This window comes from Mytilus trossulus, chromosome 13 (assembly GCF_036588685.1).
Source record: "Mytilus trossulus isolate FHL-02 chromosome 13, PNRI_Mtr1.1.1.hap1, whole genome shotgun sequence".
NCBI classification, from domain to species: domain Eukaryota; kingdom Metazoa; phylum Mollusca; class Bivalvia; order Mytilida; family Mytilidae; genus Mytilus; species Mytilus trossulus.
In genome coordinates this window covers 13,026,406-13,049,401 of record NC_086385.1, presented here as the reverse complement: position 1 = coordinate 13,049,401, position 22,996 = coordinate 13,026,406, and the positions used below count along the sequence as shown (strand labels likewise).

The 22,996-nt window shown below is 31.6% G+C and overlaps 1 protein-coding gene across 1 annotated transcript in view; it reads right to left on the bottom strand.

The window, feature by feature from the left end:
• LOC134695190 (activin receptor type-1-like) overlaps window positions 1-22,996 on the bottom strand; it is a 32,664-nt gene that overhangs the window by 6,309 nt on the left and 3,359 nt on the right. Inside the window, exons 2-5 of the mRNA XM_063556401.1 lie at window positions 5,980-6,107; window positions 4,469-4,673; window positions 3,301-3,515; window positions 281-380 (exon numbers count right to left, since the gene is read on the bottom strand). Coding sequence (XP_063412471.1) covers window positions 281-380; window positions 3,301-3,515; window positions 4,469-4,673; window positions 5,980-6,107 — 648 coding nt within the window. The remainder of the gene's footprint in view (window positions 1-280; window positions 381-3,300; window positions 3,516-4,468; window positions 4,674-5,979; window positions 6,108-22,996) is intronic.

Below are 22,996 nucleotides of genomic sequence, written 5' to 3'. Positions count from 1 at the left end.
TGCGTAAAGGTTAACCACAAATTAAAATGTTCAATGAATTTCAAATGTTATATAGGCTTATATTGAAGACCTATTGGTGACCTTCTGCTGTTGTCTTTTCTATGGCCGGGTTGTTGTTTCTTTGACATATTCCCTATTTCCATTCTCAGTTTTATTATATGCAGACTTTCGCAGATCCACAAAGTTTAATATCCAAGAAAATGCAATTTTTACTGAATCTACGAAAATTGATATCCACGAAAATAAAGGAATCCATTGTAATTATTCCAATATAATTTACCTATACATTCTAACAGCGTGACTTGTCTGGCTATAGTTCTCTGTACCAGGAATGGTAACCCTGATCCACTTCCAGATGTACAGGAGTCATCCAATATCTCCTAAACAAAAAAAATCTATAATTTAATTTAACCTTTCATAATCAGATGCACTCTATATCTTGTATTTTCACTTGTACTAATATGTCTTTTGATTGAGTTAAGCCATTTTAATTGATATTTTATAGTTGGCTTTCTATGTTGTGATGTTACATTATTGTTTCTGGTAAGGGTGAAGGTTGGTACCATTTTGAAATTTTTAAAACCACTGCATTTGTTTGCCCCTGTCCTAAGTCAGGAACCTGATGTTCAGTAGTTTATTGATGTGGTTTATAAGTGTTTTTTTCATCTCTCATTTTTATACAGATTAGGTTATCCTGTTTGAATGGTTTTTACACATGTCATTTTTGGGGCCCTTTTTCATAGGGCCACTTTTTTTTTATTAGTTGGTTTACGGGATTCTTCTTAAAAAAGGAAGGGTAGGAGGTCGAAAAAAAAATAAAAATAAAAACAATGAAAAAATGTAGGGTAGGAGGTCGAAAAATAAATAAAAATAAAAATTGGAATTAATACTGTTTTTTTTTAACCAAAAATGGAGAGAAACAAACAATGACATTACTCTATATAATAGTAATATAATCGCTGGAGTATATACACTCAAAAATGAGTCCACTCCTTGACGGGAAGATAGATAGATAGATAGATATGATAGTAAAAATGTATTATGCATTTTGTACTTAACATGTATGCAGATCGTTTCATAATTTGGTATTGATTCTTGCTGTTTCAATTTAAATTTAATGTGTTACAAGGAGTCCAATGTCAATGTAGATTGATGAAACCATGTCCCTGATGAAAGGGAAGTGTCTTTTCCAATTGCATTTCTCTCTGTTCTGTGTATTTATTTATCAAATTTAGATCAGGGAGTGACAAAATTCCTCATAACAAAATACAATCTTATTGAGGAAATACCATATGCGCTCTGCATGTCATATACCTTCATATGTGGTACATTAAAACATGTCCTTCTTAGGCTTTTTATGCTATTTTACACTGCTATTAATAAAGTATAAGCTTATATCTCGAAGTGTTCTGGGATTGTCCCTTTTTATAAATGTTGAAGTGATTTTAATTGTCAGGCATTCTATTACAGTAATACATCTTCTGATTTTGTGTTGGGATCTTGTCCACCATTTCCCATCTCTGTTCCATTAAATCTTAATGGGTACGGTGGGATGGTATTTAGGTATTTATATAATAAGGCCAATAAATCAGACACCCATCCCTGGCAGCAAGTTAAAAGATTCTTCCCTTAATTAAGTGACGTCTGGCAAGGCTATTTAAAACAAATCTTGGATGCCAGAAAGCCTTGCCAGACGTCATAATTATTTGTACCTCATATATGTAATGACAAATGCAGCTCAATCCTCAAGAAACTAAAACAACCCCTTTCGACGGGTTTCAGACTTTCTGATCAACACTTAAACCAAAGTTGACCCGCCGTCAACCTCACTGACAGTCTAAAACAGGGTTTCAAATTAGCGGTTGTTTGACCTTTTAAACCAAACTTCCCAAACCATCTCAAAAATAATTTTCATTTTTATTGTCGAGCCTTCGACTTTAGTCGAAAAAGCGAGACTAAGCGATCCTACTTTCCGTCGGCGTCGGCGGCGTCGTCGTCGGCGGCGTCCACAAATATTCACTCTGTGGTTAAAGTTTTTGAAATTTTAATAACTTTCTTAGACTGTACTGGATTTCTACCAATCTTGGACAGAAGCTTGTTTATGATCATAAGATAGTATCTAGAAGTAAATTTTGTGAAAATAAAATTCCGTTTTTTCCGTATTTTACTTATAAATGGACTTAGTTTTTTCTGCGGGGAAACATTATATTCAGTCTGTGGTTTAAGTTTTTAAAATTTTAATAACTTTCTCAAACTATCCTGGGTTTGTACCAAACTTAGGCAGAAGCTTATTTATGATCATAAGATAGTATCCAGAAGTAAATTTTGTAAAAAAATTAATCCATTTTTTCCGTATTTTACTTTTAAATGGACTTAGTTTTTCTTCCAGTTAACATTACATACAGTCTGCAGTTAAAGTTTCCAAAACATTTATTAGATTCATTAACTATCCTAGATTTTTACCAAACATGGACAGAAGCTTCTTACAATCAAAAGATAGTATCAAGAGGAGTATTTTTATTGATTTTTTTCCTCAAATTTTGTGGAGCCTGCGATTTACAGCAAAAGTAGGCGAGACACTGGGTTCCGCGGAACCCTTACAAATTTTTATTCATGACTGCGATGTTTATTTTGTTCAACCGTTAAGATTTACACCGAAAATCTCCAAGGCAACAATATTAAAATCGTATCTGGTCCTCCATTTCAACTTCTGAAGCAAGGTTGTCGGCTATCCGAACTTTCCCGAAGTCCTGCGTGTAACATTGATTGCCGAGTTTATGAGCTTCGGTCCTTGCTTGGAAGTTGCCTCCATTTTCAACTGGTTCCTTTTCACCGCATTAAATCATGATGAAACGTTGACTGAACAGGGAACTGCCTTTCAACTGGTTCCTTTTCACCACATTAGATCATCATGAAACGTTCTTTGAACAGGGAACCGCACGGGATTTCCGAGGGTATTCCGACTGGAAGAAGAAAGACCGATCTTTTTTTTAATCATGTTTTTATTTTTATTTGTACTTCTTCAAACAGAAAAAGGTCGGCGGAATTAAAAAAAATCTTCAAAATCGTTTTTATTTTTATTTCAATATCGTGAAAAACAGGGTCGGCGGATCCGTAAACCAACTAATAAAAAAAAAGTGGCCTAGCTTACTGTTCGATGTGAGACAAGGCTCAATGATGAAGACTGTACTTTAACCTATAATAGTTTGTTTTCTTTTACAAATTGTGACTTAGATGGAGAGTTGTCTCATTGGCACTCATACCACATCTTCTTGTATCTTTCAGAGTGAAAAACCATACCTTTAGAGTGCTATCTCCAACTTGCGTAGCTCTGATTCCATATTCCTCTGGTAATAGTTCTTCTCTAACCCTTAAGTTCTCCGTACTTTCCTGCCGATTCTTTCTCAGATTCCTAAAGAAGTACCATGCTATGGCAAGGGAGATTACCAGTACTATCACTGGTACAATTATTGCTAATACAACCATGTAGTTAAATACCTGCTCTTCTTTGGCAACTGAAAAAAAAGACATTTAAGTAAAAACACTGTAAAATACAAAGTATATATCTTTTCATTTTCAATGTAATTTAGTCACCTGTGGTCACTTTTGGTCACTTTTCAGAGTGGTTGTGGGTATTTAAAGGTGATTCAATCTGTTTAATTACAATTTATATATTCTGTATTAAGTTATGGTTATGTATTCATAATGCCACTGGGTTGATGCCACTGCTGATGGAAATTTCGTCCTCAAGGGTATCACCAGCCCAGTATTAAGCACTTCGGTGTGAATATTAATAATATGGTAATTTTATAAAGTTACTGTTTGCAAATATAAAAGTTATTCGAAATATTATGGATTTTTTTGGCACAATTTTTTGGAATTTTGGGTCCTAAATGCTCTTTGTACTTATTTTGGCTTCCTATCTATTTTGATCTAAGCGTCATTGATGTGTCTTAAGTAGAAGAACAGTTCGTCTGGCGTATCAAATAATAAGCCTGGTTCATTTGATAACTATTTACAGCTTCCACTTCCTCTGGTAGTTTACTCTCCTTTTAGAGTAGACTAGTTTGACAGATAACCAATCTTTTTGTCTTTAGGACTAGGCTACTTTGAAAGAAGGGTAGTACACCTTACCGTATAATGACTTCAAGGAAGCTAGCCAAAGATACTACCTTTTCCTACACACTCAATGTAATTGGCTGCAATTACAAATAAATATTATTATTGCTATTTCGTGAATTTTTCCTGTGATAATTTTTCATACCATGCCACTGGCTTGAGATGGAAAAGTATGGCTAGAAACTAAGGAGGCATGTGGCGTTGCTAATGAAATTGACATCAAATTGACAACGTTATCAAAGGTAAAATAGCGATAAACAGATTATCATTGGTCATCTCAACTTACCAGCTCAAGCAAGCAAACCTCCTTGAGATGATCAATCATAGTTATAATTCCAGAATAATTTACCTGGTTTATCGTGCAGAACTGGTAGAACAGCTGGTATAATTTTTTCATTACACATTTCTTCTGTGCAGCACTCCATGGCAACATGCTTTGAACTCCAGTTGTCATCCCTACGACCTTGACAGTTCATATTCTGTTTCTCTTGGTCATGTCCACAGCCTCGTCTGACAATTAGTATGTCGTTGGAATGGTCAGCCATTACAAAACACTACAATACATACAAAAATAAACTAAATTTCATACCTAAGAAATTTCAATGCAATTATTTGGGTTTCAAATATAGATGGAAAACATGCAAAATTCTTGATATTTGGTAGAATCTAAGTGTGACCCACTGAATTAGACTTGTTACTGGGTTTGTACTTATATAAGCAACACGACTGTCACCAGATGTGGAGCAGGAACTGGTAACCCATCTGGAACACTTGAGATCAACCCAAGATTTTGGTGGGGTTCATGTTGCTTAGTCGTATGTTTTGTTGTGTTTTTTTTAGTATTGTTGTCTGTTTGTCTTTTACTTTTTTATATAACCATATGGTATTGTCAATTTATTTTCAATTAATTAGTTTGACTGTCCCTCTGATATCGTTTGCCCCCCTCTTGTCACTGTGATTTATCCTGCTCATGAAAAAATGCCTTTTATTATTAGTTAAAGTCTCTTAACCTTGTGGACATTTGTTTTAAAGTGAAACATTTATATTGGTACTCTTAGATAACTGTCTTTTTCTCTTACCCAAACTCAATATTTACAACAGTTTTCCTATCTATAACATTACGGTTAAGGTAGAGAAACCTGTGACTTTCTACACTTTTTGAAGATATGGACATTCTCCCTGTGACTTTCTACACTTTCTGAAGATATGGACATTCTTCCTGAGACTTTCTACACTTACCCCGACATCGGTTGAAGATTCACAGTACTTTTACCCTATTGGACAACAGTGTTCAGTATATATGAACATTCTCCCTGAGACTGTCTACACTTACCCTGACATCGATTGAAGATTCACAGTAGTTTTGCCCTATTGAACAACAGTCTTCAGTATAAGAACATTCTCCCTGAGACTTACCCCACATCAATTGAAGATTCACAGTAGTTTTGCCCTATTGAACAACAGTGTTCAGTATAGGAACATTCTCCCCGAGACTAACCCTGACATCTATTGAAGATTCACAGAAGTTTTTCCCTATTGGACAACGACAGTGTTCAGTATAGGAACATTCTCCCTGCTACCGGCTTCAATGGAAAGCCCTGGCGATTTACCCCAACATCTTTTGAAGATTCACAGTAGTTTTGCCCTATTGGACAACAGTTTTCAGTATATGAACATTCTCACAGAGACTTACCCCAACATCTATGGAAGATTCATAGATAGTTTTGCCCTATTGGACAACAGTGTTCAGTATATGAACATTCTCCCCGAGACTTACCCCAACATTGATGGAAGATTCACAGTAGTTTTCCCCTATTGGACAATAGTGTTCAGTATATGGACATTCTCCCTGAGACTTACCCCAACATCGATTGAAGATTCACAATAGTTTTGCCCTATTGGACAATAGTGATCTGTACAAGCACATTTAAACCTGGTCATCCTTCTTCTGGCTTCCTCTACAAGTGTGGAGTTAGGAGGTCTAAATCCTGAAAAATATAAACAATAAAATTGAGAATGGAAATGGGGAATGTGTCAAAAAGACAGCAACCCAACCAAAGAGCAGACAACAGCGGAAGGCCACCAAAAGGGTGAAACTCTGGCACCCATAAAGGTGTGGTTCAGCTGCAGTCTGCACGGTTAGCCACTTGTCTGACCCCCAAACTAGTAAAATTTCATTTCGACTAGTAATTTTTTACAAAATTTTGTATGAATCGACCAATAAGAAAAATGTCAGAATATGGGCAAAAAATGATAGGTCTTGGGACTAGAAGTTAAAAAAAGTTTTTGGTGCAGACTGCAGATGGTCCCATAAACTGACCCTAAAATTCAGCTAGCCCCTAAACTTCTTTGTAATTATGATTATTTGGCATTCCTATTTGCGTTTCTAACTAAAATAAAATTATTATTGCATGGTATTTACAGCATAAAAAAAGGTGATTATGGGGGTGGAACCAGCTATTTTGAAAAGGGAGATTCCCAACCAAGGATAAAGGGGAGTTCCCAACTATATATATCTCCATAAAAATTCATTGATTCTCAAAAAAAGGGAGGTTCCAACCCCAGAACCCTTCCCCTCTGTATCAACTTTTCTTCAAATTATTTGTATACCATAACCTGGGAGTCTTCCCCATAAACCTTTGAACAACAGGCCTGGAATTGTAATTTTTGTAACTTTTAGTTAGATTCTGTTGGCATGTGCATTTATATGATGTACGGATGATTTTTACAGGTCTAAAGGGAATTTTACAATTCCTAAAAATAGGTCTATATTTCTATCCTCTAAAAGAAAGTGTAAATTTTAACGTCATACACCAAAAATTAACGTTATAACGTCAATTGGCCAGAATTTTTACAGTTATTGGTCATAATTTTTGTGAATAATTTTGGTTGACAAAGTTATTATGTTTATACAGCATACAAATGTATACTTTGATAATACTTTTACATGATACAGGGATAATATTTTTACAGACCTGAAAGGAATTTTTTATAAGCCTCAGGGCTGCTAGGTTTGTGGTTTAGCGTGAATATTATATAACTATTACAGCTAATTTCCTAAAGCATGTAGAGCAAGACTTTAGTTGGCTTGCTTGCTTTAATTGTTTATATATTGCACAATCATTAGGATAACCCCCATTTAAATTCAAATATTATATATATACAGGTTAAATTATGCCTATATATATTGTTTAAGGATGTCAATCTTATTTACAAAGCTTGTATAAACAATTACACAAACAAAGCAAGCCAAAAAAAGTTTTGCTTTACATGCATTAGGAAATTAGCTGTAAAGCTTGTAGATCAAAGTAGCTACATAAACAAATCACAACCTATAACAATCTCTAATGATATGCATAAGCCCTTCCATTGATAAGATTTTAAAATCTTTCTACACTCTGGATGGTTTTAAATATCAAGACATCTTTATTATACCATCTTTTAATGCATAAACCAGTTAATTTAATCTTCGTTTAAATAACTATACAAATTACTTCAACAATTGGTAAACAAATTTCCTTTGTGAATCTTATGTCATCAAAATGTTTGTTTAAACACAAATTATAGGGTTGGATTGTAAGAAGTATATCGAGTTACAATCAATACCAAACACTTGCAAATTTTGTCCTGATCTTAAATTATACGATTTTTTTCTAATAGCTTCATTTTCTTTGTTGAAGGATATATGATGACATGTTATTTATACAATTCTTATTTGTGGGCTTCTTATACCATTAATTTAAAAAAAGAAGATGTGGTATGATTGCCAATGAGACAACTCTCAACAGAAGACCAAAATGACACAATAAGTTAACATATAAAGAGATCTTTAATTTGATTCAGAAAGAATTTATCAATTTAAAAATTATTGCATGTATTAATTATTGCGTTTTTGTCATTTTAGACAAAAATGCAATTTTAATGTTTGTGCTATTGAGAATAATCCTGTTGTGTTAAAAATCTTATACCAAAAAGTCAAAATGCAAATTTAAATTCCTGCGATTTTAACATGGTCGCATTTTTTGCAATAATAAAAATATCGCACTAATTTCTGTATTCAAGGTAAACAATTAAACATCAAAAATATATACAATGTAACCCTTGTCGTCCATTTAACTGGAACTTTTCACAAAACACAAGACTAAATATACTAAACACATGTCATCCATCCAAAGATTTATATTGTTAATTCATTATCAATATTGTGAGTCATTTGAAATCAGAAATTCAAGAAAAGAAAATATGACTTTCTTACTCCTGAATTTTCATGATTAAGCAGAAGAAATCTGATAAGGCAGATGTAAAATTTTATTAATTCATTTACAACGGAAAACTAAAATACTGTGGATTCATTAATATTAGTTGGATACCAATTTTCGTTGGTTCCGTGGTTACAGGTGAACCAAGAATTCAAAAGTCCAACAAATATAATATTTTCAATCGGTTTTGTATAGAGATTGGCAAAACCATGAAACCAAATATCCACGAATATGCAGTACCAATGAAAATAAATGAATCCACAGTAGTCATGGTAGTAGAAGATTTTCAGTTTAAGCAAATACTTTAAAAAAAAATTATATAATATGAAATTTTATGACAATCTGCTGTAATTTAAAGGTGAGTTCTATATAAGCACTTTTGGATCCACTTATATATAATATAATTATGAAAAACAAAAGAATATACTACATTTAAAGTATGTAATTTTTGTTAATTATAAATTTTGGTTGACAAAGTTATATGTTGACTAACTTCCTTTCAAATCAAGAGAATATATATCCAGCATATACTTTGTTAATAAATTAATTTCTCTACGATAATTTCTAATTTGTAATTAAGGTGGTACCTAACACTACAGGGAGATAACTCTGTAAAGTCAGCTAAACGTTTTAATTACGTTGTGTTGTAAAAGGTAAATTAAGCTTCTCAATGATCAAAATTGATATTTGTCAAACTGCTATATAACCAGTGTAAATTTTCTGACAAAACGTTTGGTTCAAAATTTTATTTTTTTTTATATTTTTGTTGAAGGGTCAATTTTAATTAAAGTAAATATTTTGACAAAATTTTATGAATTTTACCAGCCAAATTAATTTTAGTGAAAATGTTGGGTACCACCTTAACATGATTAATGACAGTGGATTGATTTCTTTTTTGGAGAATGTGTAAAAAAATTGTGTGAACTGCATTTTTGTGATTTCAACAAACTTTGCATTATTATGTATTATATATATATATATATATATATATATTAATTCCCTTCAGAAAACTTTCAGAAAACTTAATAACTTGAAGACGTGGTTAATACACATCCCAGAATTCATGAAAAATATTCCTTAGAAGAAAAAAAATGCATCAATGTTACTGCACGATTTTAGAAATTTAAAGCAACTTTACCTCAAATAAGCAACAAACTATTGAGAATTTGAAGTCCACCATAAACTAGATTTTCACGCCGAAATATTACAACCCAACAACAGATTTTTACCCATCCCTTCACTTTTAATTCCAAAGCAAAGTTGAATTAATTTTTCAATTTGAATTAATAAGCCATAAATCTCAATTACAATGCAAAACTTTTTCATGTACCATTGTAACAACGCTGTAATCTGCCACGCCCCCAATCTTAAGGTTGCACAATCAATTGGATAGAAGAAAAGTAATCGCATACAAATTAAGATTTTGTCAACGTACAACTACCTAATTCTCTTTTCTTTTCGACCTGATTTAGTTGAGAAGCTAAACTTGATTTGTATTAAATTCAACACCTTTTAATGGTTCACTCTGAGCTTGGTGCTCAATTTTAACTAGTTGCAGTGTCAAAGCAGATCTTGAAACGTTTTGTTCCCCCCGTCACACTGGCACCTATGTGATGTCAATTAACAATTTCATGCTTAAGTCGTGTATTTTTATTAGCGAATATTTGAACTGCCACTCTCGAAACAAACTCTTTTCTCTCAAATAAATTGAATTACTGAATGTAAAGCTGTATTGAAGTCGTTAACAATAGCGAGCCGTACTGGGTAACGGATACCTGATCAAGTCAATGAGAAGATCGAAAATTGAATTAAAAATGACGAGGGGGCAAACAGGGGGTGAATTGGTTTCTCTTTTGAAAAAAAAAATAATCTGATCAATAACGAATTCAAAATTAAAACCGATTCAAACTTAACAAAATGTTCGTATATATACAAAATCAAACATATATAAGTCAACATGAATCAATTTCAAATTTAACAAATTGACCAGAATCATCCTTTAATTACCTCTTCAAACGGTTTGTTTGGTTTTGCTATTTAGCATTTATTTACATACATTTCTCCAAACAAAGAGTCCAGTACTCAACGATATATGAAAAATCCGTCTTTGATCTAAAGAATATGTGGGAATTAAGACGTGTAAGAATCAAGAGTCCACTCGAAAAAATCCAAATTAAAAAATCAATACAATTTATTCCTAACCAGCGCTGTTTGAACAAACTTTAAAATGTTTTCATAAGTTTTTTTCCAAGCTGCTTAGGGTGCTTTAAACTCAGCGACAAATTATATCAATTAGGATAAATAGATACTTTTAATTCATATACAAACAAACTGAGTACATCTCCTTGGAACATTACTTTACAAATGTACAGGTGCGGAGAACGTATTCATTTCATATCTAAATCATTTAACTAAATTATATAAGGATTTGAAATTAAGACTTATTCAACTCAAATATTGTTAATCATAAAAGAGTATGCAAACCTTTATTGGCTACCATATATTTAGCATGCCGTAAACTATAAATACGGGGAATTTCATAACTAAATTAAGTGACTAAGATTTGAAAATTAAACCTTAGTCTGTCTTATTTAAATCAAATATTGAATTTAAATGTTTATCATAAAAGTGTGTGCAATGTTTTATGGGCTATCGTTTAGCATGTAATAAACCATACAAACAGAGATGTAAGCAAAATGTATTTCAAATGTTTGTGATATTAGTTTCTGAACACATACATGTAGATCCCCTTCGATGGTTCTTACTTAAATTAGTCCATGATGAGATCCATGAGATCTGGACTCATGAATATCTGCCAATCTGCCCTCATGAATTTTATTTGCTTTAAATTTGTCTTGTCAGTCCAGAGATGCATCAAGACAGCATGGACAGCAGAGAGCACAATTATCATCAATTCATATATCGTCGCTGGGCTTCTAAAATGTTGTATACGACTTTTTTGCCTAAAAATACCTTTTGACACCAATGGTCTGGGCGTGAGGAAATCCTTGGTATTAAAAAATAGCATACAGTTAGAACAATCAAAATGTGCCCTTGAAATATTACAAAATTGCCAATGTCAGTTGTTTGTAAAGTTTGCCTCCAAAATGTTGTATGAAAACTTTAAAATCGTTTTAGAATATGGCTTTAGGAAAAAGTAATTGTAAACTTCTTTCTTCTGTGAAAATAATTTAAGTTCTTGGATAATCCAGAAATGTCAAAGTTTTTATTTCACTGCTATTTACAAAAATGTCCAAGTTCACATACGACATTTTGGAAGCATGCATTTTGCAAAAAATTTCAAAGCCTGTTTGTGCGATATTTTTTTCTTGAAAAATTTGTAATTTACAACATTTTAGAACCCCAGCGACGATATAGCAAAAGTCAAATGAAGTCCTCAATATTAATTTGGTTCCTACTTTTGACTAGCCTGATGAAGGTGACCACATATGAGGAGTATCTGGTCTCGTTTACAAAAAATATATAGTGAGTACCCTGGAATACTACAGAATGCATTCTTATCTAGCCATGTTTTCATCAAGGGAAAAAAACTTTTTCAATATCATAAAATTACTTTATTCAGCATCAAAATTTAACTCCAATTATGCAATTTTAAAATAACTGCAATTTTTGATTAGTGAAAAATGTACAAAATTAAAAGAAAAATGTTTCAGTTGTTTTTCTTAGACCATCTATATATACATGATATAGTGGTAATTAAAAAAAATAAAGGGCAAAATGCACTTTTACATCTGACTTAAAGTTTTAAGAATTCCTGTATCCCCCCCCCCCCATAATTCATGATCATGATGATCATACTTTTGAATTATCATTTCTTAACTGCAAATGGACATGATGTAACCTCAACTGAAATTGATATTCTTATCTTTAGAACAATAAAACTTCTGAATTATAAAAAAAAAATCAACTGAAAATGGAAATTACATAACAATAATATAAGTTTCTGAACTATAAAATTTATAAAAAAACTCAAATATATATATAACATATAACAATGTTTTGACATTTGTATAAAAACCAGAAATAATTAAATTAGCACATGTGCAGAGTCAACAACCACACTGTACTTGTCAAAATAATAAAGTATGGTGGGTGCTATCACATTACAAATGTTTTGTAACTGACATGATTAATAACATTAGCTTAATTTTTAGTTTTTATAATCTCCACAGGTTAAGCTAGCTATAAAACCAGATTTCGTTTTTCTTACATTGGGTTAGTTGAAAATGTTTGATCAGGCACGGATCCAGAGGGGGGGGGGGTTCCGGGGGTTGGAACCCCCCTTTTTTTTGGACGATCAATGTATTTGAATGGGAACATGTGATTGGAACCCCCCCCCCTTGTCCTGGGTTAGGAACCCCCCTTTTTAAAATGGCTTGTTCGGCCCCTGTTGATATTGTCACTTTTTATGTACTTCCCCTTTTTTTTTAATTTACCTTGGAGTTCTGAAATTCACCAGCACCATTTATTTTCTTTTTGGGAAAATTAGTTTCAATACGGTTAAAATCAGTGTTTTTCTAAATTCATCAGTTAAATTTAAAGCTGATTATGAATGAACTTCATACCTGCCAACCCTCCTGTTTTGAGCGGGTCTAATTTAAGACTTGATCCTGTTCAAATAGAGAAATTCAGGAAATCTCACACTTGCCAGTTAACCTCAGAAAAGCTGTCCTAATGGAATGCAAATTGTCAAAGAAGATGAAAGAGGAAAGAAACAACAATCGTTGCATAGGATATCCATATCTAAAGAAATAAATAAAATTGAGAATGGAAATGGGGAATGTGTCAAAGAGACAACAACCCGACCATAGAAAAAAACAACAGCAGAAGCTCACCAACAGGTCTTCAATGTAGTTAGAAATTCCCGCACCCCGAGTCCGTGTTCTTCAGCTGGCCCCTAAACAAATACATACTAGTTCAGTGATAATAAACGCCATACTAATTTCCAAATTGTATATACACAAGAAACTAAAATTAAAATAATACAAGACTTACAAGGGCCAGTATATCTATTAACTCTTTTCATGTGTTTAGTAGATTGACTGTTGGTCATGCTTTACACTGCATTAGCACAACATGATCGAATGAATGAATAAACAGGTCATATATTTCACTTAAAAATGTCCTTTCCTCGATCCTGATATCTACATCACTAATGTTTGTTAGTCTTGTATTATTTTAATTTTAGTTTCTTTTGTACAATTTGGAAATTAGTATGGCGTTCATTATCACTGAACTAGTATATATTTGTTTAGGGGCCAGCTGAAGGACGCCTCCGGGTGCAGGAATTTCTCGCTACATTGAAGACCTGTTGGTGACCTTCTGTTGTTGTTTTTTTATTTGGTCGGGTTGTTGTCTCTTTTACACATTCCCATTTCCATTCTCAATTTTATTTGCACAGAATCTCCCAGTCAGCTGTTTTAGCTGAGATGGAGATCTCCCTCTTTGAATGTTTCAGAGTAATGGCAGGCATGAAACTTGGTAATTTTGAATAGGCCCTTTTTTGTAATAATTAGCTCCTTACAATCCAGCATATTTATACCCTAGCTAGCTTTCAGATGTTTAGGGTTGATTATTTTGAAAAACAGAAATAGTGATCAATAGTTCAATGCTAATTGTGAAACTAAAATGTCATCTCAGACGTCGGTATCTATCTTTTAAAATTTATTTTTACTAATGCTTGCTATATATTTTATTTTTTTTTCTTAAAAGAATTTCAAGCAACTTGCTTATTGTTTTTTTAACTTTTTATTTAAAATTTTAAAAAATAGACACTATAAGATAAAAGCAAGAAAGACTGTTGAAATTTAATAAATACTGAAAATTTTTAACTAATAATTAAAAACAAACTTACCGTCAAAAAAAGTAATTTTTATTTCCACAACTTAACCTTCAGTACCAGTTGGTCACAAAGTCATACAATATCAGTCACAGATTTTAATTAAATTCAATGTAACATATATTCCTTCCACAAAATTCACTTTATTATGTTATTTGATAAAAACAATCTTTTTACTTTCAATTATTGCCTGGTTTAAATCGAAGCAAAATTAATACTGCATGTAAAAACACATGTTATTTTCAAATACTGGTGCACAATTCGAATAAAACCAAAAAAATGTTGAAATAATATTCTCTTAATGCAGCCCACGGTATGAAATTCACATTGTATTATAACATTATTACCCAGGTGTATCTTACATTTAAAGAAATATACATTTAAATACATTTCTCTACAGCTGTCAATTTCAATACAATATGAAACTATTTAACTACTGTATTGTACACCGCAAATAAATCAACACTTTACAAATCACAATTGTACCCATATAAACAAATCTACACTTTACTGAAGCTTGGATGTGAAATTATGTTGAATTTTGGGATTAAATTAAAGGAAAGCAAATAAAAGTGGGTTGAATATTTTACTCTCGATCATGATTTTTAACAAAGGAAAGCTGACCATTCATAGAATTACAACCAGTAGCTAGCACATTGGGTGGCCATACAGCTTTAGGCCAAAACACTTCCATGGGTTTATAGGTTAATTTAATTTGATTGCAATTTTGGATACATATTTATATTTTTTGGTTTTAAGTGTTAGAAACCAGGGGCAAATCCAATCATTTTGAAAAGGGGGGTTCCAAACCCAGGATAAAGGTATATAGGGTTCCAATTTTATATCCCCATAAATGCATTGATTTTCCAAAAAAATAGGTGGGTTCCAACCCCCAGATCATCCCCCCTTTCTGGACCCGCCACAATAAACCAATTAACATTAATCATGTTAATAATATACTGTATCACAAATCTGCTAGACTGGGGCTCATTTATAGAGCTAATTAAGATATATATATATGTCATGTACAAGTTATGATTTTGTACAGGTTATAACATGTACAAAACGTTTGTACATGTTATAATTTGTACAATGCCAAAATACAATACATCATGTACATGTTACAAAATATTGCTCAAAAATTAATTGTTTTAACCTGTACAAAATTTATAACTTGTACAATATTGCAACTTGTACACGACATATATATACAAAAGTCCCTTATTTTATTGATAATGTATATATTGACCTTTTGGTGTCATTTAATTTTAGTATTCTCTGGATTGTTGTCTAAATATCACATGTCCCCCTTTTATCACGTCCAAGTCTCATGCAATTTATACATTTTGTACATGTGTTTCAGCCCCTTTCCTAGCACAAATTAGAGGGTTACTGCAGTTTCCCTTTGCTTTGTAGTCATGACCTGAGTATTTTTGATTGTGGAAGAAAATAAATACTTTTTAATATGCCAAAAAAAAATTCATTACGTTTATTTCAAATCCTGGTAAAAGCTTTTAACATACAAATTTTAGTACCCTTAATCTTGCAAAAATATATTATATTAATAAATTTAATTATTTCATGTTTTCATTTAATTTCTATATATGGACCATAATTTGGTATTCGGCCTTTGGTTTCTTTTTGTATCCTTTTTTATAAGTTCTAAAATTTTAACTTTTATTTTGTGGGTTGTGTTGGTGTTAGAATAGTATGAATGGAACAATTGAGTTTTTCGAGAAAAAAAAAAAACATTTTGATTCACCGTTTACGTGACATGAAACCAAACAGGAAACCAATCTTTATTTTCTTTTTTTGCACAATATAATTCAAAAGGCATAAATAAACACCATTACTAGTGTTACTTGCTTCATGTTAATATTCAAAATCTATTTTCAATGTTATATTAAAGTTTTTTTTAAACCTGACAGGAAACCATAAGAAACCGAAAGCATTTTTTTAGTTTTATTTTATTGCAAAATCTGCTTAAAATAATCTGAACAGTATACTTTTTCTTAAAATCCATCTTAAATGTAACAGTATTATAAAACTCCTAAATACAATTAGTACAATTTATTCAGAATTTTCCATATTTTCTTCATTGATACAGGATACCATAATCGTTGTATCTTGATGTTTAAGCAAAAAAAAATGTATTTATATTTGGTTTTGATATTCCAGTTATATACAATTTATTCCAAATCATTGCATGGCAATGTAACATTCTTTAAATCCAGTAAAGAAAAAAACTTTTAACTTGGAATTAAAAACTTTAAAATAGGCACAATGTGATACTTGTGACCTGTACACCATCTACATGGTTTCCACATTTTAACCTACTTTAGTGGGCTAAAATCAATAAAGTACTTCCTTTCAAGTCATGCATGGTAAAAGTTTACTTCTCCTTTGACAAGTTTATTGCGTTTCTGATAAGTGTTTGCAGAACATGAATAAAAAATATTAATTAAAAACTGTGACAAAGATTCCAACTTTGTACATTCTAAGTGTAACGGTATATTAACATGTATTTGTTATTAAATTATATTTATTCACCTAAAATATCCAGTAATATTTACTGCTGAAGTTAAATCAATCCAACGAGCATTGGTACAATGATAAGAGACGTAATTTCGATTGATTTTTCCAAGGACTCTTCACGTCATTATCGGGAAACGAAGTGTGTTCTAACGTCTGTCAAATATGAAATCGATTTTGTCAAGTCATTGGGCATTTATTTTCACACAGGATCGTATGTAACATTATGCACATAGGAAAAATAACAGACCACCGTCGCAATCTCTTTGACAATTGTATTTTCCTCTTTTAAACAAGACGAAACAAGTCTACAGATTATGTTTGCTAACATCCCGTTGGAAACAAAAACAATGTTTAGACCTAGTATTTCGTACATCCGGCCGTAATGGCGTTATCACATATTAGTCACATGTTTCACGTATGACCGGAAATGGTTAGAACTTAAGGACAAAAACAATTTTAATAAATAACTGGACTTCTGTTTCGTGTGAAATGTAACGCATAACGACAACGTAATTTTCTTACTTAATTATTACGAAGATCAAAACAAGAATGTAAATCATCTCGGATTTACCTGTTTGAACATCTCGTGAGAGTTCATATTTGCATATTGTTTTTAAGAATTCTATTACAACAAAGCAGATTACATCATCTAAAAATTGCGTTACGAAATCGGACACAAAAATCACGCCACTGTTCTTACATCTGCTACATAAATACTTATAGTTCTCAGCATTTTCTTCTCACTATTCTTATTGGTCGATGTTCTTTGTTATTTGAAAGCAAAAGTTACGAATTTGCCGGTGACGGTTATCTATAAATCAGTCAGTGTTATGCTCTTCGGAAGCAAAAAGTAACGCGAGAAACGACACAAAAATACGGTTGTAGAATCTTTGAAATCGTATATTAAAAAAAAAAATTCTAGGGAAGAGTAGCATACACTTGTATGTTGATAAAAATAATGGCATCTTTAGATGTAGTTGCAACTTTTCTTACAGTAATTCACATTTTATCACTTTTCTATAGTTAAAGGAAACGGAGCCCAATAGCAAATTATGGTCCATATATAGCTACACATAAATATGATTAAATTAGTAAAAAAAAATGTAGTTTTAAATTTTGCCCTTGTCCTTAAACATGTTAAATCCAAGCTATAATAAAAATAATGAAAATAATTATATCTTGTCTCTATATTATTGAAGATATGATAATTTATTTTTAATATCCCCTTTATTTTTAATATCCCCTTTATTTTTAATATCCCCTTTCCCACTTCATCAAAACAAAATCTCATTATATATTCCTTATGAACAGGTTTTGTAAAATATGGATGTTCTAAGACACTATAATACATAAAACTTTCCCTGTATTTACTTGTAATAGGTATCAAAATTATTAACCCATCTGTAATCAACATAAATAAGGCCATTAGTTTTCTCATTTGAATTGTATTACATTTGTCATTTCTGGGCCTTTTAATAGTTGACTATGTGGTATGGGCTTTGCTCAATGTTGAAGGACCTACAGTGACCTGTAGTTGTTAATTTCTGTGTCATTTGGTTTTTGTGGAGAGTTGTCTCATTGGCAATCATACCACATCTTCTTTTTTATATAGATACACACAGATTACTTCGGTATGGCCTGAAATTTAAATATGGGGTGGCGATCCTTGTAACTTTTGTGGTATTAAGTTTGATCCTATTCAGGAAACACCTGGACTTAAACCCATGAATAAATATTCATGATTCGACATTTAATTCGTATCTCAATGAAACATATTAAAACTTTTCCTTTAATCTTACTCTTAATACTTGTCAAAATATTTGACAAATTCTTAAAGGAACATGGAAAAGTTATTAAGGTGACTGTGTCGGAAATGCATGTAAAAAAAAAGTTTTCAAAACTTATCAGCGGAACAAAGCACTATGCATATATATCAAATATGTCTAAAATCCATCAACCATGCAATGTGCAGGTGCATATTACATGCATATTTTCATAATTAAAAACTTAATGTTGGTAGATTAGGTTAACTTTAACATCTGTATGTATTCTGAAAATTAAAAAAATTCCATTGGTAAAAAAAAATTATTCAGCATTTCCCAAAAAAAAATCATTTTGCTCCTCTCAAATATTTCATTCCAAATCATGTCTAAGAAGAGTAACATGCACATGTATATTTGTAACTACCCTTTTTAACATAGAAAAATATTTTTCTTCAAATAATCAATGATTATTTTACATATATTCTTATTTTATGGATGTTACTTTTTAAATAACCGACCAGAAGTTGAAATAAACAATGATTAAAATTTAAGAGAAGAAAAAAACTGTCTTGATCATCAATATATATATCAAAAACTGTTTTGTTTAAACAGATTTATTTATAGCGGATTGGGAAACAAGTTTTGCAACTTATATTAATCCCTTTCCACTTTGCTGTTCATTTTTCACCTTCTCAAACTAAAAAAAAATAAATAACTTCCTACAAAATTTAATCTTTTAAAAAAAAGCTAAAAAAAATCATTATTTTGTTGTAATCAGATTTTTCTAAATCAGCATCATTATATCATAAACTGTTTATTTTTCATCTTCTCAAACTAAAAAAAAATAAATAACTTCCTACAAAATTTAATCTGTAAAAAAAAAAACTAATAAAATTCATTATTCTGTTGTAATCAGATTAGTACTGCATGGACGAAAAAGAAAGAAAAACAAGTCTTTTCTGCTTCTTTCGTCTTTATGTCAACGTGGTACACCATACGAGGTACATTTTATGGCGAGGATTTTACAAGCAGAGATCAGTAGCGCTGAATATAGATGTCAATTCAATTGGTACTGTATTGAAACTCTCACCAGGTGTCCTAATATAATTCATAGTAAAAATCGCGTGAAAATCACGCCTCTAAAAATTAATTACATTACTGGGGGATTTATTGAATAAACACAAATAAATGAAAATTTCTTTCACTAATGCATAGTCAGATAAAAAAGGTTTACTTCATTATACTTTCTCAGGCGCAGTGACGTTCAAAAATTAGATTATCCGACAACCTACTACCCTTCTGTTGCCAGATTTTTAAATTACGATATATAAAATAGAAGTATAGTATATCTGACATGAAGCTGAATTAAAATGAAGAATCTCAGTGTAATTAAATTTATGTATATCCAGGGACCAAGCATAAATCTTTACCATTAAAATAAAACAAATGTATATAAATACATGTACATCATGAACATGTACATGTATATATATATACTGTAAAAGCAGAAATTTTCGTGGAGGATTGAATTCGGTTATTTTGTGTAAAGAATATATCAACAAAATGCTTTGTGTGTGCATGTTTTTTACAGTGCATGTACATTTATGTTCTGATCTGGTGTCATTGATGGATACCCTGGTATATTTGTGTTCGTTTTACATCAGTGGTGAATACAGGACTTTAAAAAGAGGGGGCCACTGACATGACTGACTGACCTTAGTCATTGTAAGTGGTGCTTATTCGAGTCATTCTTCAGTGATTCCCTATATATATAATCATGATAATCAACCAAATTTTCCCCACCAAAGGGAAATTTTGTAACATGCTTATATTTACAAGAACATTTTTGAAATTTAGGAATGCATAAAATTGAGAATGGAAATGGGGAATGTGTCAACGAGACAACAACCCCAAATAGAGAAGACAACAGCCGAAGACTATCAATGGGTTTTAACACAGTAAGAAATTCCCGCAACCAGAGGATTCCTTCAGCTGATCCCTTAACAAATATATATATATATTAGTTCAGTGATAATGGACATCATATAATATAATCTGAATTATACACAAGAAACTGAAATTAAAAATCATACAAGACTAACAAAGTTGAGTTTAGTTTTTAGTTTTAACATATCTATTTATAGTGGATAGGGAAACAAGTTGTGCAACTTATATATTAATCCCTTTCCACTTTGCGTGTGCGAGTGCTGCCTTGTAGTGACATTAACCTGCTCTGTTTTTCGAAATCTACAAGGGTGTCTGTCATGTTCAAGAGATATGGCTCTCTTTCAAAACAGAGTTCAGCCATTTATCGTACCCTTCAGATGGACAATCATCGTTTCCTCAAGACCATACGGCAAATGGTGTAAAGGGAGAACCGAAAAAAATTCAGTCCCTGAAATTTTCATCCCATGACGGGAATCGAACCAGGAACCTTTGTGTAAGTAGTCCGATGCACTACTCACGGCTCTCTGCACAACAAAGGCCAGAGGCTCCGGACTTGCAACAACTGTTACTTATCTGTTATGAGATTTTTTCTTCATATTCCTTATTTCTTAATCTGATCTTTAAGAATCCCTCTGTAGTCGTTATACATTGTAAATTGTATGTTGTGCCAAATAGCTATATATATATATATGTAATAGATACATGATGTGTGCTTAAGAATATGGGTAACACACCAAATAATCATAGTCTGGTACCAACTTTGCAAAAATGTCATACACTGTCATAGATCTTCTTGTAAAAAAAAATCATTTAAACAACTAATTTAGAAAGTAAAACAATAACTTGTTGTTTACGCATGTTAAGATACTGGTTAAACATGTTAAAATGCAAGATTTTTTATTCAATTTCAAATAGCATAATTTAAATCAACTGTTTCCAAAATTATATATATTTTATAGGGGGAGATAACTTCATTTTTTGAAAGCTTGTTTTAAGCTAAAGATTGTGAAAATTCATTTTTTTTGTAACAATTTAACAGATAAATTTAAAGAGCATTCCTTAGAAAATAGATTTAGAAATTATAAATATTATAACTAATGACAAAATTTAAAATAAATTACAAAGAGCTGAATATAGCTTCATAAAATGCATTCATAAAGTCAAATTATCTGAGTTATCTTCCCTTATTAGATTTAATAAATTGTATTTCCAAGTGTACACAAAAGTGACATGATTTAAAAAAATTTAATCAATCAAACATATTTTATACATAAAAAAACTGTCTCAAAAATCTAATAATTTGATATATATATATATAAAAATAAAACTGAGTCTTGATCATGTTGATAGTTTTCTGCTTTTTCACGATCCAACATCGGGAAAGACTCCAATTTACACTGGTGGAGTGGTACAAGATATTTATGAAGCTAAGCTAAAATTCTTTAAAATGTTCCGTGCTTGTACCTGTGCCTCCACCAGTGCATGCATACAATGATACAAGATTTCATTTGACAGGTAGGGGACACCTCACCAAATGGTAATGGGGAACTATTCCCCAAATGAGTGATAATCCCTCATTTGAGTATTCATTTGATAGTGCTAAAAACGTTTTTTTTAAATCTTATTTTTAAAGGGAAAATTCACGATTTTTCACTTATGGTTTAAATATGTTCATTATGACATAATATATATATTCACAAAGTTTTATTGCTATATGTGCTGTAATAAAGGAGAAATTCAATATTTAATGAAAAAATATTAACTACTTCCTGTAGGTCGTGACGTTTTCTCCTGGTTTTTGCATGCCGGGATTTAAAATACAATCATTAAAAGTCTTGGTTTTTAATCATATTTTAACGTAATCGTAAGCGCGCCGATGACTAACGCTTTATCTAAATTATAACCCATCCGATAATAAGAAGATAAAACGCACAGACGTTCAATTGTACATATTCATGAGATAAATTTTCTATGTCAAACGTATATATTCGAATTATTTTTGTAGACAACACAAAAAGTTATAAATTTATTTTTAATTAATATATTTTCGGACTGATAAGGTGAACAAAGTAAAGTACAATAATCTGTAAAGGCAATATGTTGGTGTACTCTTATTGACCTTTTACTATCTCTGCTATGACTTGGTTGATACGATGTGTGTATTCACGGTTCTGTGGCATTACTCGTAGATGGCTTGTTGAAAGGTAAATTGTTATTTGCACTTCGGTATTTAACCACGCCTCTCGGGCACATCTTGCCAGGTGTGACTGTCTATTCGGATCAGTGAATTATAAGACAAGGGAGCATTCAATATACATATTTAAAATATATATTCAAGTTGGTGACAAATAAAAATTGATCGCCGTGGAATTATTTAATTATGTTTGGTGCTATTATTTATTTTAATTCAAATAAGTTAATTTACTAAGAAATACACAATTTTCGGTTAAAGACGGGAAACTTAAATCATATGTCCGATTGAAATGATTTACACCTTTTGTCCTTGATTGATG